The sequence below is a fragment of the Phyllostomus hastatus genome, unplaced genomic scaffold, assembly GCF_019186645.2.
Source record: "Phyllostomus hastatus isolate PE091 unplaced genomic scaffold, TTU_PhHast_1.1 phas_contig_152, whole genome shotgun sequence".
NCBI lineage: Eukaryota > Metazoa > Chordata > Mammalia > Chiroptera > Phyllostomidae > Phyllostomus > Phyllostomus hastatus.
Window position 1 is genome coordinate 14,546,604 of NW_025333622.1, and position 17,637 is coordinate 14,564,240.

Sequence of the window (17,637 nt, forward strand, 5' to 3'; positions counted from 1 at the left end):
GTATTCCTTAGTGTTTAGAAACTAACAAGTTATAGACACTGAGTATTAGTGAAATAAATACAGAATTATAAGAGGTGAAACACAATTTTGTGTTGTCTATGGAGGGAATATATTCTGGAATTTGAGTTTGCTTGAGTTCAGTGCTGACACTGCTTGGAATTTCTTATCTATAATTTAGGCAAGTTATTTAACTTCTCTCAAGCCTAAGCTATTTATGAGGATTAAGGATATAGATCATGGTAAAGTACCTCATATGCATTTATCAATCAGTACTTGTCCTTCTAATCGTTAACATCATTATGACATAGTAGTAAAATAAGTTGTCTCTTGTACTAGTCTTTTATCTAGTCACATTCAGCAAATTAGAGTGATTAAAATGTGTTTTAATGAATTTAAAGTCGTTTTAATTGAGAGCAAATGAGCTTACATTTTTGTGTAATCTTGCTTTTTGCCAGTCACATTGCAAAGTGCTCTATGTATACTATCTTATTTTAATCTTTTGTATCCAGGTAAGTAAGTAGTCAGTATATAATATCTTCACAGGTAAGAGAATAGATTCAGGGCTTAAGTATTTTGCCCAAGGAGATACAAGAGAAAATAATAATGATAATAATAATGATGATGATGATGATGATGATGATGGTGATGTCAGAAATCAAGCATTGCTAACATGACACAAATACAAACCTTGAAATTATTTTATTTACCTGTTTTTGTTTCTTTAAGTTTTTTTTCTAGACCTGAAGGGAGAAAAAACTTTGGGTACATGAATAGTGTGAGACTAGTATCGCAGTTTTGAGCCCTGTGTAAAGAATTCGTGATTCCTGTTCAAAGGAGAAAAACTTCAATTATCTTGAAAATCTTTGCCATTAGTAATGAGAAGATCCAAATAAGAGTAGTAATTTACTTGGCACAATTTTTGTCTGCTGTTAAAAGAATAGAAACTATAGTAAACAACAGCATCAATGAAGGATATATGAAGGATAGTGCATTTTAGGTTGGGGCAGTATACAAGCTTTCATGTGTCAGAGAGTAATGAGCCTTGGGAAATTATGAGGTAAACTAATTTTCTTTGATTGAACTAGCTGCATTTGGTAGGGAGTTTGAAGAGGCTTGTTTTCCAATGGGATCATAAGGTATGTTCAAATTCCTCTGAACTAATGGTTCATACCAGTAAGAACCTGGCTAAATCCAGCCTCACAACAACCAAGTTAGAAATAATGGGATTTTTTTAATCACTTTGTTTGTGTAATTTTACTTTGTCACTGATTCTGTTAGTCTTTGGATTGCAAGGTTTGAACATTCTGTCTGGGAAAAACAGAATTAAAGCAGTTAGGGCAAAATTCCTTTTAGTTTTTATATAATAGATTACAGTTCACCCTACTTTTTTCTTTTACAGAAACAGTTGAGGCTGATGATTCCTGATTAGATAGGGTTTGAAAAGTTGAGGGAAATGTGTATTTTTTTTTAGCAGCTGGAATTTTTCTGCTATATCACAGATCTAAATTACTGGAATTAGCTGAAATGGTTCCTTTATCAATTTTATTTCTGTTTCCATTCAATAAAGTTGGATCATACATGTAAAAGAAAATTGTGTATCATGAGCTATATCTTGGGAACATTGTGAATGATTTTCAGAGTCATTCCATTACTCTACTGTGATTTGATTAAGATTAAAGGTTCTTAATATTAATCAGACTGTTAATCTTAAACCAAGCAGCTCTGGGTATCATTCCCAGTGTTTTAGGTGCTAGAGAACAATTGTGAAATACTTATTTCAGAATTTCTCAGAAAAGGTGGTTTTACTTTTTCACGCTGAATGTTGATCTATGATTCACAAAACATTAGACTATAGAATAAAAACTGGTAGGGTGTAAACAAATGGTTTCTATATTTAAGTATATTATAATAGTATTTGAGTTTCCTGGTATCATATCATAAGTAACTTATATATCAAAAGATTCATACTTTAGCTTTCTCATTATATATGATTTGAAGTATACCTTGAAAGAACTGTAGGACTCAGCTGACTTAAAAAAGGGGAGTAGAAAGAGTATTCTTGTCAGTGAAAACATGTATTAAGTATTTAGTAAACAAGTAAACAATTTGACTGGATTTAACTTGGGTAGATAGGAGTAAAGAAGTAGGTAGAAGTTGGATTATGAGGACTGTATACACCAGGTTAGAGACATTAAAAGCACTTTTACATAGTCCAGAAGTAATATTGAACCATAGGCATTGTGGAATTTGGATTCTAGCTTTTGCTTTAGTATTGACTAGGCCCTTAGACACTAGAATATAGACTCCATTTGTTTTATTCTAGCTGCTGAAGATAATGTAGTGTATCTAGTAGGTGTCTGATACCTGCTAGACTAGACTAGACACTCCATCCATGCCAGCTGAATTAATGATTTAATCCTAACTTTGACATGGTATTAGCTTGTGGCCCACAGTTGTCTTAGTTGAATAAGGTGGGGGAACTCTCACTCATTCTTTTTTTTTTTTTAATCCACATGCAAGGGGTTGTGTTTGTTTGGGTTTGGGGTTTTTGTTGTTGTTGTTGTTGTTGTTGTTTTTTAATTTAGAGAGACAGAAGGGGAGGGAGAGAAAAAAATTTTTTAAGCATCCATGTGAGAGAGAAACATCGATCAGTTGCCTCCATACGTGCCTGGACTGGGGAGTTGGGAGACCTGGGATCAAACCTACAACCTAGGTATGTGCCCTGATGAGGAATAGAAACTGCTGCAACCAACTGAGCTGCCCAGCCAGGACTCAGATTCTTTTTAGATCTGTGGTTCTGTGGCCATCTTGTAGATGTAAACTGTTAATCATTTTTGAGCAGTGTGGTGTGAGCTAAATGATACCAGATGATTAAATGAAGCCAAATGGTTGAGCTGGTCAAAACGTAAAATACAAATTGGAGGTGGAAAGAATGGAAACAGTGAGATGTATCTTAAATTGGTCTAAGCTTAATTAAAGAGGTGATTACCGTTTAGATTATCTGGACTTTGGTGGTCACAGTTGTTAATACAAAGGAAACAACAGTTTTGAAAGGTAACAAATCAGTAAAAATCACATTTTGCCTGGCCAAAAATCTTTGGCTGTTGGAGGGGATAGTAGGAGTATTAGTTGCAGAACTGTTTACCAGCAATTTTTAAGATTTATCTTTGTTAAAGAGCTCATAGACAGAATAGTACTTAAATATTGTAGGAAGAAGCAGCCAAGAATGACTAAGTTTTCTGTTCTGGAACATGGAAATAATGATGACATCATTGAAAGAAATGGGAAAATCCAGAGAAAGGCACTGACTTTCTGAATGAGGAATTAAGAGTTTAGACATGCAATTTATCTGTATGTAAATGGTATTTTTATTGTATATATTGAAAACTCTTATTTTGATACATAGAAAAGGCCAATCCATACAGATCTACACATATGTGTCTACATCATACCTTTGTCCTAAAAAAAGCTACCTTATTTTGGTTTTGTTTCTTGCTCAATGGGGTTTAAAATTCTACCCACATCTTTGTATCTGATAAACCTATGAAGCAGACAGGGAACAAGGCACCTGTTTTCTAACTCTTCCATTTTCATTTAGCTAACCATAATCCCAAATAGACTTGTTCAAACACTTAAGTTAGAGATAATGCTGGACCTCATTGCTGTGTTTCTGACCAATACCTGAAATCCTAGACTACCTACTTGGTAGTGATGAATTGTGTTGAGCCAGAGATCAATGGTAACTACTTTGAAATAGCTTGTTACAATTCATAGTCATTTCTAGTTGTTAGAGTAGAAGTATTCCTACCAAATAGCTTCCAAGCCCTTATCTTATGCTACTGTCGTTTAGTAATTGAAGCCTTAATACCCGCTGTCTTGATGGGGTTTCAAGCTTACCAGATTACAAGGAATAAGATTTTATTCGTGACCTGGTAAAACAGTGCAGTGAACAGCACTTTTTCTATCATCTTTGTTAATACCATGAACAAAACCTTTCCTTAATCACTAAACCCAAGGAAGGAGTTAGTGGGACCCATGAACTCTTGCTGGCAAATGGGAATGTCATTAAGTAGATATGCATATTGAGGCTTTCTAATTGAAGGGAAGGTAGAAGAATAAATTCTTATTATTAATATTTCTGTGTACCAGTTCACAGCTGTTTTATTTTTTTAGTGTACCATGAGAAAGTAATGAGGCATTTACCTCAATATTACCACTTTTTAAGTTAAATAAACAGAAGAACTTTTCAAGTGAGCTTAAGGGATGTGGCCCAGTTCGCACAGACTTGGTTTTTGAGAGATTAAACTGAGAGGGAGTATGATTTCCTATCCAGTGTTCTTTTGGCTGCATATTCTGAGTTTACATTTTAATCATTGAACTAGATCCCCATTTTCTTTTAAAAGCATAGTTTCAACATGATTGGGGGAAGGGAGTATTTAGATAAATAGATTTCTAGTGTAGGTTTGGATGTCCAGGGGGCAGAACTTGTGGACATAATGGGTGGAGCTTTGAGCAAATAAAAATCTCATTTTGTTTGTCTAGGGATTTGTTGCTGTTGGAGGAAAAGCAGGAAGAATAGTAGAACAGTTTTCTGGCTGTGTAGAATGTAGTTTTGTCTGAAGGGCTAGTCTAGTATAAGTAAGTAGATTTTTGGTTGAAAAGGGCAAACTCATATCTGAGAGTTTAGGAAGCATGGCCAGTGTGAGACAAGAAATTATGTTTCAGTCTGACTTTGATGTCTGCTTTGCTTATGCTGTCGGCTAATTTACCCTGTTAACTTACGACTAATCCATTTTTCATCCCTCATTTTCCTCTAACTGTAACAAGTCTATTTTGCCTTTTGTGATGGATTTTTCAAAGAAAGATTTTTGCTCAGTGTTTCTCATCATTAATTCTCATTGCTGCTGCTGCCCTCAAAAGGATTGTGTAAATGAGGTGGGTAAGAATTTTCAATATATATAAAAGGTATATTGTAACCATTTGGTGGTATGTATAAAAGGTTTTGATTAAAGTATTGAAATTATTGATTTCAGAATGCTTTTTAAAATAAAATTTTATAGTTTAGTTAGCTTACACTACATTTTGTGTGAAGAGGAAGGAGGCTTTTCTCAATTCTGACTGGTTAGGAGAAGTTAAATGTTACCTCACCCACCACATTTGAAACTTAAGCTTTTAAGAAGGAAGTACTAACGATATTTAAGAGCTGGAAGATTGAACAAGAAGAATTCTATATTATGACTCATCTTTATTCTTCCAGCAGATTAGTTGGCAAACCATGAGTATTAAGAATTCAAAGAAAAACTCAGAATCTATAAAATACATGTATGTGTTTTTCTTAATTCAAGTAAAAATGTATTTTGTAATCATTTATCTTACATTATTTTTCTGTGCTCTGCTTAAAGTGGCCTTTGTTTTTTGTTTTGAGAGAATGAATAATTTTGTGTAGCCCCAAAAGTATCTTAAATGTATATACATTAGTTGATCAAGAAGTACTTTGGTTTAATGCAGAGAAACATGCTACTTTCCTATGTCAAAAAACATAATGTGGCACTACTGCTTAGAGAGGGATCAATCCTGTGAATTACAAAACTAATCAAGAATATTTCTAGAGCCAGTGGGTTGCTAGCTTTGGAAGAATGGAATAAGAGGATGTGTGTCTTTATTCATTTTTCTAATGTGTAAAATATTAGCAGAATTTATCTATCTTATTACTCTCTTCTGTTTTGTGTTTTAAACCTCATTCAGAACAGGTGAGCAAAACTTTGCTTTTACCTCTCAGAACAGGACTAGAATAGGACTGTGTGAGGCTAAATCAGGGAGTAAAGAAAAGATGTGACAGGATTTTTAGGTTCTAAGTTGATCACCCTTGTTGATGTATATGAACCAAAAGGAAAAAAGATGAAATCTTTTATCGTTAAAACATTTCTCATCATTATTTTGTTCTGTCTGGTGCTTAAAATCATGTTTTAGAGTAATCTCAACCAACTTTTTTTAAGTCTTAGATTTATTGGGGTGGCATTGGTTAGGCTAATAAGATTATACAAGTTTCAAGTGTACGTTTCTGTGATACATGATCTGTACATTGCATTGTGTTCCCACTACCCAAAGTCAGATTATCTTCTGTTACCATATATTTGGTCCTCTTTACGCTTTACTACCCCTCCAAATTCTCAACCAACTTTTTTTAAGTTAAAAATAAATTATAAAAAATTAAAAATATATTGAGTTTTCTCATCTCTTAGAGCAAGAAGCCTATGAGTATGATATAAAAACTTGTACTGTTTACTCTAAGCAGCTTTCTGTTTATATGTCCTAGGTGACTTTTCCGTAGGCCACTTTAGAGGTCAGTGAGGTTTCATACTCATTTTTACATTTTTGGGTCTTTTAAAATATGCAGTCCTTACATAGTCTGGCTTCTCAAATGATTGAGAATACGCATGCTAGATATTTTGATAATTCTGATTTCTTGGTGGCAGCTGACTGGTGAAATTTCTTTTTAATTTTTTCATTATCTACATGATTAATAGTGAACAGCCTTAATCTTTTAATGCCAGGTGCTGGACTGGTAAGGTGTGTCTCCATTTTATTGGACTACCTTGGCACCTGTAATACATTTTTTAAGGCAGCAGTGGCATCTGAATATGTAGAGTTTTATTGCCAGAAGGCCAAACTACATTCCTCTAAATGTATGTTGGATAGCATTGGTATAGAATTTCCCATACCTAAACATTGGATATAGGTTGAGGAAGTAGCTTAACTTAGTAGATTCAAGGTGTTATATGATACACAGTTGCTGATTTTGCTATTTATGACTTTATATCTCATTTGTCGAACTAGTATTTCTATTTGTAAGCAGGAATTCCTGAATGTGTATATGTTTGCACATTAGTGTAGTATTAATGAGAGGACCAAGGGTAAAAGCAGGTTTATCTTTCCAATATGCTATGCTAAATTGAAACAGAAGTCTTTTAATATAATCTGTATATGTGTACTTTATTAACTTAATGTGCCAGAAGGCCAAATTCTATTTTCCTATATTGTGTTTATGGAAAAAGGAACATTTTCCTAATCATATTCTAAATTCTCTTTACCCGCTTTCCTATAACATTAGGATGTTTTTACATGCAAATGTTAACTATGTATTATTGTCCAATTTTACCAAAGAACAGTCTTTCAGATAATTTTCTGCCAATAGTGAATGTTCTACAAACTGTAAATATACAGTATTTTAGGTTATTTTCCCTATTATATTTATAGATAGCATTTTTAAGATTTGCTTTTATACATTTTAACATGTTTACTGTAGAAAATTATAAACACATATAAAACAAAATCTGCAGTGTTTCTACTATCAAAGAACTTTAGTGTGCATCATCAGTTTTTTTCTTAAAACAATCCCTATTTTCTTAAGCCTTAGTTTGAAATACCATACTACCTTTCTCAAAGCAGCCTTTTGCTTCAGCAACATTATTTTCTTGTTTTCATTAGAATCATTATGTGAATCAAAGACCAGTTCAGAAAACCTAATTTGCTGGATTTGAAAAATAAAGAAAATACAAATTGTGATCTTTGTAGTCATGACTTAGAAGTGAACCATGTAAATACGTTGATTTAACTTTAGGGTTAGCCCTATTAGACAGTTCCTTCTTGTGGAAGTTCAGCCCTAGAGGCAGAATCTTCCAAATTAGGACTTTTGAATAATGCAGTGAGTAAATAATGAAAATTATTCTACCACAACACTAGTTTCTAAAGACTTTTTAGAGCTAACCATTTGATGTACACTAGTTGACCCTTGAACGGCATAGGTTTGAACTGTGCAGGTCCCTTTATACATGTATTGAATCTTTTTTTTTTTTTTTCCACTAAATGCATATAGTACTGTAAATGTATTTTTCTTCCTTATAATTTTCTTAACATTTTCTCAGCTTGTTTGATTGTAAAAATGCAGTATATAGTATATATAACATACAAAATATGTGTTAATCACCTATGTTTTTGGTAAAGTCAACAGTAGGCTATTAGAAGTTAAGTTCTGAGGAAGTCAAAAGTTACAAGTGGATTTTCAACTGCTGGGGTGGGGGGTCAATGTGTGCCCTTCTCCACCCTTCCACCTACCGACACACATATTTTTCGAGGGTCAACTGTATTTCATTTTAATCTAGGAGGGATTACATGCATTTCTGTGGTCTATCAGATCATCACTAATTTTGGTTTAATATATCTTGTCACTGAGACTATATAGATGATTAGAATATACATATATTCTGACTTTTCTAGTTCTTCTGCCCTATTTTCCTGTGTTTTGTGTGTTTATAGACGTAGGGTGCCACTTGGATAGTGTATCAGTGACGCTACTTCAGCTCAATTCATGAGTCGGGCATAGATAATGAGATGGTTTTATCTATACCACCTCTCACATAGAGGTATTTTGTTAATTCTCATATTTTAGGTATATTTTCAACACATTGAAGAAATTTTTCTTTGCAAGAATTTACACTTCATGAAGATGCTAAAATACTGTGATGCTCTTTAGTATTACATGTAATAGTGGTATTGAGTTTTCTTCTGAAATTAGTTGGACAATTTGTCTTTCATATGGTCTGATATATCACTTTTCATTTTATGTTTCATGTGTATAAGACAGTTTGTTCTTCAGTCATGCCAAACCAATCCATATCCTTAACTCCCTCTGTACTTGTTCAGTTTGTTAAAAACTGTTGCAATAATAGAATACCTGCCAAACAGAGCATGTGAATTCATGCCCACACATGAGTTCACTGTTCAAAACAGTTAAATGCTGTGGTGATTAATGTATTAGTGAACAAATTGAATTAAAGATACTCTAACCAATTAGAATATTTGACCTTTTTTTTTTTTTTACTTGAAACACAGCAGAAAATGTTGACAACATCCTAACATTTTCCCAATATGCTATGCTAACATTTTCCCTAGCCACATATAGAGGCCATGGAAGTAAGTGCCCACTGCTGTTCCTTTTTGTTGTCTTGCGGGAGTTTTAAACTGCTACTACTCAACTCAGCCTGCATGAACCAGCTCCTGCAGAGAAATCAGAAAAAAGCCAGGTTGATGAGAAGGCAATCTAATGGAAACTTAAGAGTTATTTGAAAGTCAGAGTTCAAAGGTGCTGCTTTTATAATGGATTTTTATCACTGTTTTTATGGTTTTCAGGGGGTTAAGCCAGCCAGTTTTGACAAAGTAGCAATTCCTGAAGTGAAAGAAATTATTGAAGGATGCATTCGACAAAACAAAGATGAAAGGTAAGTAGTCTCTTTTGACCTGTTGCTTTAACAAAATCCTAAAATATAACAGTGCTCAATCTGAGGTATATTTAATACTTTTTACTTGTGATTAGTTTCTCCATTTATATCATGTAATATCTTTAAAAAGTAGAGTCTTGTCCATCGAAGGTAGTATTAGAATTTGACATACTGGAATGTTGTAGAACTGTGGTTTAGGAGAATTTAAGTAAACCAGAACCACCTGAAATATAATTACAACATTCAATGATAATTACAGAGATGGACAAAAGTAGGTTTACAGTTATTCTTATGGAAAAAGATTTGCAGGTTATGATTATTAAAATAGTTTTATTAACTCAAAAGAATGTCACAGTGTTCAAATTGCTGGCCTTCATTATTTATACATTCTTGTAGTTTACTTGCTATATAAACAGTTTTGTGTACTGACACCTGTAAACCACCTTTTGCCCACTCCTGTATCGCATCAGCATGATTTATAAATCTCATTAGGGTTCAGTCTGTAACACAGTATATCTGAATTCAAATACCCATTGAATTCAAAGGTGAAATAAAATCTTGGCTCTTTATAATCAACTCAACTATACAGGTCTTGATTTACTTTTATTATGCCAGAATTGAAGAAGAGCAAAACACCAAAATTTCTTTGAGTAAAAAGAGATGACTTTGCCCAAAGTTTAGGAGGAGATCTGGCTTAGTCATTTGTACTAACAGAGGACTTTTCTTAGAGGAGTGGCAAGTATCTGATCTGCCATATAGCTGATTCATCACCCGTTAGGCATGGCAAAGGTCCAGTGTCTGTTTTTGAAAAATAATACGCTTTCACCGTCCCTCCTCCAACCTCCAAAAAAAAAGATCAGCCAGTACAAATAAATAGAAATTGTAAATTGAGCATGCTCAACCTCCAGAAGAATGTGAGCAATCAGATATATCAACCAAATTAAAGAATTCCATATCTACACTTCTCCAGTCTCATATTCTTTTTAGTAACTTCATTATTTGGAAGAGCTTAACATCATGATCTTTAAGGCTTTTTTAGTAGAAATTTAGTTTGAGTTTCCCTTTTTATATACACTGATTAGAAAACAGAGTCCTTTTCAAGGAAAAGACTCTTAAGAACTTTTTTTTACTATAAACAAAGGAATATTTGTTTCCAGTCTTCAAACATACTACTCTGTTTTTTCTCTTTGTTTTGTTTTGTTTTTGTGGATGGAACAGTTTACTAGATTACTGGTATTTTGAGACCATTTATCTAAAGAAGATTGTTCCACAATCAGAATTCTCCTTGACTGGTACATAAATTGTTGAACAAGGAATTGAGAGAATTTTGGGGGGTAAATAACGGTTACTATAGTATAAGATAATGAACCTGAAATCAGGAGTTGTATTTTTGAGTTTTAATTCCATTATTTACAATTTTTGTAACTATGAGCAAGATATTCAACCTCTCTAATTTTCTATTTTCTAATAATTAGGGTATCTCATTGGATGTTGGTCAAGGATCAGATGAGATCATACATATGAGGATTTTTTGTTAACTATAAATGCTATATAAATGATTATGTGGTATTTTGAAGCTGTAATACTCTTTGTATTACTTGCTATTGTTAGTACACTATTAACTGAGATCAGATCATTAGATTAAAACAAGTAACATTTTAGTTCTTAATTCATAAATGAGATTGTTACCTATGAGATTGTTATAACATTCTATAACTTGAGAGTAAAACTCTATAATTACTATTCAAATGGAGCAGTATAGAAATAAGGTATAAAATTTCCCTTGTTTTCCTTTTAACAGTCCTTGTTTTATTATTTCAAGTATAATAATAATCAGCCACACTTGAAAATTTTCTTTCAATCTAATGGTACTTTGTGTGTTGTTTTGTTTTCTTTTTCTCTTTGGAAGATACTCTATCAAAGACCTTTTGAACCATGCCTTCTTCCAGGAGGAAACAGGGGTGCGGGTAGAATTAGCAGAAGAAGATGATGGAGAAAAGATAGCCATTAAGTTATGGCTACGTATTGAAGATATTAAGAAATTAAAGGGAAAATACAAAGACAATGAAGCTATTGAGTTTTCCTTTGACTTGGACAGAGATGTGCCAGAAGATGTTGCTCAAGAAATGGTAAATTAACACTAATTAGCCATTTAAAAATTAATGTAGATTTATATACATTGATATTGTTGAGCAAAAAAGTAACCTGTATGAACCCTGTAATTAGATCATGAATTGTTTTTATTTTGAACAGAGTTTTCAAGATAAATTATGTAGGTAACCTTTGGTGAATCATTTTTTAAGTCTGTCTCAAAGGTCACTTTTCAAAAAGGAAACACTTGACCAATTTTAGTCTTGTCATAATGCCTAAAATAGGTATTTACTATGCACAGGTACTTATAGAATATATACTAGAATATATAAGAACCATTCAATAGTAGTTGCTTGGGTATGAAAAAGATACTTATTTTTAGTTTTTACACTGTTTGAGGTGTTTTGGCGGTTGTTTTTTTGTTTTGTTTTGTTTTTTCACCTTTACATATTTCCCATGGTTGTTTTATATGATTAAATGCTTGCCTAGTGAAAGGAAGTAAAAGCAACACAAGTTAATATTAATGGTTACATGTGAGTGGAAAATAGAGTAAATAGAATAGAATGAGTCTTACTTGGTTTAAAAACTTTGGTTTTTTTTAAGATCCCCATTGTTTTGTTGTAAGAAGGGAAGGTACATCCATGCCTCGAGTTTCTGCAAAGATCCTGGCACCCACTTTATGAGTATCTACTAAAATGGTGGCAAAATGCATAATGTAGACCAATAATTTCAGTTTGGTTAAAACTTTGTCTGAGAGAATCCTTTCTTCCTCCTCTTCTCTACTCCCCAAAAGTGCCTTTTCTGCTTTATGTGGTTTGTTTTCTTTAGATACCCTACTGCTTCCTAAATGCAGTTTTTAATCCTGTAGGTAGAGTCTGGGTATGTCTGTGAAGGTGATCACAAGACCATGGCGAAAGCCATCAAAGATAGAGTGTCATTAATTAAGAGAAAACGAGAGCAGCGGCAGTTGGTGCGGGAAGAGCAAGAAAAAAGAAAGCAGGAAGAGAGCAGTTTCAAACAGCAAGTAGAACAACAATCAAGTGCTTCCCAGGCAGGAATGAAGCAGCTCCCTTCTGCCAGCACTGGCATACCTGCTGCCTCTGCCACTTCGGCTTCAGTTTCTACACAAGTAGAACCTGAAGAACCTGAGGCAGACCAACATCAACAACTACAGTACCAACAACCTAGCATATCTGTGTTATGTAAGTATTTTGGGAAGTGAAGAAATATACTAAGGATATTCCTAATTGACTTTTTATCTTCTTAATGCTTTTATACTGGCCTCTTGGTTTTGAATTATGAATCCAGCCTATAATAAGTTTGAAATAGTTGCCATCTACCTTTTTTTTTCTTATGTCCATGACTAATAAAAAAAAGGATGGTACAGTGAAGAAAGGTGATTAGGATATAAGATGATTTTATAGGTTCCTTCATCTTGGAAATTCCAATTTGTAGATTTCTACTTTTCTCAATTCCTTAAAATGAAATATATTTAATAATGAAAAATAAATAAGTTATCTACTTATAATTAAACCCATTAATCTGGTTAAGCTCTTTTAGCAAATGTGAATAATGTATAAATTAGAAACTAATGAGACTGCTAGAAATTAATAGAAAACTACCTGCATAATACTAAGAACCCACTGATTTTCAAAGTCAAGACTTTGAAAGTTGTCAAACTTAAGGCTGACTAACAGTATTCCATTTTATTTCCCTTATTTGTCAGATAATGAGTCTGTGATACCCAGAGACTTTTTTGAAAGACATTAAAACATTTTCTATATGGATCCCTCATTTAAACATAGAAATATAGCATTAAATTTTTATTTAGTTCAGGTCTGTGCAAAGAAAAAACCTATTTGATGCTGTTTGTGATGGGGAAAATGTGAACCTCCTTTTTATGATTTGTCTCTCTCTCTTTTTTGGCAATTTATTTCTCTAGCTGACGGGACTGTTGACAGTGGTCAGGGATCTTCTGTCTTCACAGAATCTCGAGTGAGCAGCCAACAGACAGTTTCTTATGGTTCCCAACATGAACAGGCACATTCTACTGGCACACTCCCAGGGCACACAGCTTCTGTTATCCAAGCACAATCTCAGCCCCATGGAGTTTATCCACCCTCAAGTATGGTAAGTAACAGCGTAAGAGAGTGTAAGCCTGCCTGAGAGCCAATAGTTAATGTGTTAGAATTCAAATTCTTCCTAATGTCCAGGTATCAGCATGAGTCTGAAGTAGAAAATATAAATGGTGTACTTCTGAGGGAAATAGGTTAACTATAGAGTATAATTAGAGTAGTTCCAGCAGGGTAGGGGATAGCTATAGATAGCTATAGATATATAGATATGATATAGATAGATCGATATAAGGTAAAAATAAATGTGTAGGAAATAGTTTCTTCACCTAGAAAGTTCAGCTACATACAAGATTCAGACTATTGATTAAAGATAATACTTTCTTTAGCACTTTAGAGTTGAAACTGTTCAGAGCAACATAAGTTGGATATACAACTGTTTTGGGGTTGGGGCTGAGGAATTTCAAAAGCTTACTTATTAAAAGAATTACTAAGTATTTTCTATGAGATTTCTTACTGTATAAAACACAGGTAAGACCTTCAGACCATTATAGAATGCTGCATGTAAGTACTCTAGAGTGAAGGAATCCTTTATTTGTATGACCATTTAATTTAGCGCTTGTGTTTAATCATTGACTGCTATGTGTGTTCCTCCTTAAAGTCTGTGTTGGACACAAGTTCCTTCCCTGTTATATGTTCATTTGCTTTCCCCTTTATTTGGTATCTGTTTTCTTACTGATTTATTTTCAGAATCAACTTTTGGAGATTATTTCCTGAAATATGTTATGCATTTATGTATACATATACACACACATATATATACATTATTACCCCATGTTTTACCTTAGCCACTCTTGCTTCTAGTAGAAAGAATGTTAAAGCAGATCATCAGATAACACCCTATTTCTTTTGGTGATCCTTTGTTAAAATCTTCAAAGGTAAATGAAATATACCATCTGGCTCAGGAAAGAATTGGAGAGTAAACAAATGTATAGCACTTCTTTAGTGAGATCTTTAGAGAGGCAGTTTTCCCATTCTCAGAAAGCTTTTAATCTGAATTTTATGGAACTCTTGCTCTTTATTAAATTAAAATCTTTCTCTGTTAAGAAAATTCATTTGCTTGCTGTGGTCTTTTATCCTACAGCTTGGGATAAAAGGTATTTATTTGTTCAGAGTCCATTCATCATCCTACATTGGCTAGGTCTGCAGATGAATGGCCACAGTAGCACAAAGAAAACTCCTAATGTACTAATGTTTTAACAATCTACTTTCCTGACATTTAAAATAATTAGGTAGGTTAGAAGAACTTTATAAAGACTGTATAGATATATTTCTGTAATCTGACAAATGTTATTTGTCAGAATTTTTTGTTAGTTTCTATTCTTGTTACAATTTTTTTTCTGGATTATCACACTAGACTTCTTGAAAACTATTTTTAATATTTTGGCTTCAACCATTACAGGGTTATAAACATTGGGTCTCTATTTTAGAAAAGGAAATAGAGTGATCATTTATGAAGATTTTAAATATTTGAGCCATAAACATAGCTGTATTTCTTGGTGCTCCAAAGCAGTCTGTTAGTGACAGATTTGCCTTTTAATGACAATATTCTTTGTAGGAATCATGAAGAGTTATTAAATATTGAGGACTTCAAAAAATTTTATAATTCTGTTCTTATTCCAAAAAGATTTTATTATGGCTTGTAATAATATATCAATTATAAGTGGAATTTAAAAATTAAAATAAAAGAGAAACTAAGGTGGAGGAAGATAGAACCAGTAAGTAAATAATCATAGGATGGGTCATGAACTTGGCTCCAAGCATTCTGTGCAGCCAATTTTTGGAAAATAAAATATAATTAGTTTTAGTTTACAGTATCTGAAAGGAAATAAAAATTTTGCCAAGGACAACCTTACAGTATTAGATGTACTGCTTTGTAGCTATATTATAACCTTTATGTTAAGGTGCCTTAAAATTTGTATACCTAAATTGAATCGCTGATATGCCTGAAAAAAATTTTAAGTTATATTTTAGAGACTCATATGTAAGCTATTTTTCCACTGACTACTTTAGTATAAATGCAGAATGTTTCCTATATCTATATGAATTACTGCTAGGAAGCTAATGCTTTTCCTAGTAGAAAGTTACTTTTTACCTTTATAGATAAAGATAGGCAAGTATAATAAATAAAATTTTGTGAGCCAACAACTTTTTTAATCTGATGCCTTCTAAAATAGAATTGAGAAACCTTTTCTGAGCCTTCCAGAGCTCCTGCAGAATAATCCAGTTTTAAAATATTCTACATCTTACAATATACATTAAACTAATAGAATTCATTCTTGTTTAATCTCTATAGAAGTTCGCAGAAACTGCAAGTCAATATTCATTGTTTACCCTGTCCTGCTACCTCAGTCACTCATTCGTATTCATACACTTAAAACAATGCATGTTATTTCAGAATATTTAGGAAGATAATTGATCATCATCATGGTTCTTCATTATTTTAAAAATCCTATTCCTCACCAACAGTGTGGAGAGAATGAATGTGATCTGCCAGGTGTGCTTTGTGGAATTGATTCTCTCCCACAAAAATTGTATTTGCAGAATTCGGGGAGGGGAGAACATTTCTTTATGTCAACTATGCCCTGTTATCATTGTACATTTGGTTATTTTGTTTTCAAAGTACTGTGTTTTTCATGTGTGTGTTTGTTTTCTGTTTAGCCTCGTCGTGGCCGTAGCATGTCGGTTTGTGTTCCCCATCTTTCTGCTGTTCCCTCTCTGTCCCGCATCTCTCCCAGTGCTCCTTCCACCCCACCACCAGTGCTGTCTGCACCTCTTTCTCCTTCCCTCCTTCGGACTGCCCCTGAGGAAACTTTTGCCGAAAAGCTTTGTAAAGCATTGGAGAGTGTCCTGCCTATGCACTCTGCCTCTCAGCGCAAGCACCGACGCTCCAGCCTGCCTTCCCTCTTTGTCAGTACTGTATGTAACCATAAACTTCCTGACAAATGAAAACTTATTACCAATGAATACATCCAGGCATAAAAAATTTTCGTAATTTCATAAAAATTGAATAAAGAACAGAACTAAACTCAGTAATGTGTTATGCTTTAGGATACCAGTTCTTGCTGTAGGAATTTTTTGTTAGAAGGCTTTAAGGGGGGGACAAAGGCAAGGAGGTAATGAGAGAGAATACTTATAACACCCTTGACACATATTGCTGTGTGTGTAATAAAATTTAGCTTTTTTAATATTCTCCTGTTCCCCACTGACATGTGTAAAATTTTGTATTTTCATCTCGTAGTAAAGAATACGTGTATTATTTAATTTTAGATTCAATGTTGGCTTAATCAAAGGCAAATTTTCTCTTTATCAGACATTACCCAAACATGCTTTCTCCTCACCTTCTTCTGAAGAGATGCTAATGAAGCTGGAAGAGTCTATTTTTCCCATAGTCAGTGAAGAATACTTGAAGAGTGAAAGTTGCTTTTAATTTGTTAGCTGTTTAAAATGACATGTCAGCAAACTAAAAGGCCAACATAATGTTCCCTCAAGAAAGTTTTTTTTTCTTTTAGATTGATGAAGGTGGAATCTTGGCTCTAATGAATATATTACACACATATGTAGTACATACAATTTTCTGTGGCCCCATTCATGTCTATAAAAGGTTTATCTTTTAAAGTTTTAAACACTGGGACCTTGCTGTTACCTTTCCAGATAGAGAATTTAGTTGACATTCTGATCTAGCAACCCCCAAATCTTCAGAGTTTTACCTAGGAGAGTGATTAACAACATAATGTTTTATGGTTGTAGGATACTAATAGAAACCCTCTTTTAGGTGTTACGAAGAAGTACCGATTGAGCTATTTTGCTAACTTAATAGGGGTCTTCCCTATTGAAAAAATGAAACTGATCTCTTAAAAAAGAGTCCATGAAAGTGAATTATTATAGTGTGCACTGTTTGCATTTGGCAAGGTAGGATTCTAAATTTAGAGTCAAATCTTGAACTGCTTCTGCGACCCCCAAAAATGCTGTTACATCAAGTCAGCTGTTATTTATATTATCCTTTTTGCCTGCTTTGAACACCAGTTTATTCAACTCTTAAGAGTACCAGAAAAATGGACATTTAGTAATATGGCCTCTGTCACATTTCGTGTAGTAAAATTAACTGCGTCAAGCTTGGGATAGATCAGAGAAAG

At 33.5% G+C, this 17,637-nt stretch overlaps 1 protein-coding gene across 19 annotated transcripts in view; it reads left to right on the forward strand.

The window, feature by feature from the left end:
* WNK1 (WNK lysine deficient protein kinase 1) overlaps nucleotides 1-17,637 on the forward strand; it is a 144,637-nt gene that overhangs the window by 85,543 nt on the left and 41,457 nt on the right. For 18 of the 19 annotated variants that reach the window (XM_045830485.1, XM_045830468.1, XM_045830471.1 and 15 more), the window contains exons 5-8: nucleotides 9,190-9,278; nucleotides 11,188-11,407; nucleotides 12,238-12,571; nucleotides 13,312-13,499. In XM_045830485.1, the coding sequence (XP_045686441.1) occupies nucleotides 9,190-9,278; nucleotides 11,188-11,407; nucleotides 12,238-12,571; nucleotides 13,312-13,499 (831 nt within the window). Of the gene's footprint in view, nucleotides 1-4,551; nucleotides 4,936-9,189; nucleotides 9,279-11,187; nucleotides 11,408-12,237; nucleotides 12,572-13,311; nucleotides 13,500-17,637 lie in introns of those variants that run through there. The other variant, XM_045830484.1, reaches the window with a different exon arrangement.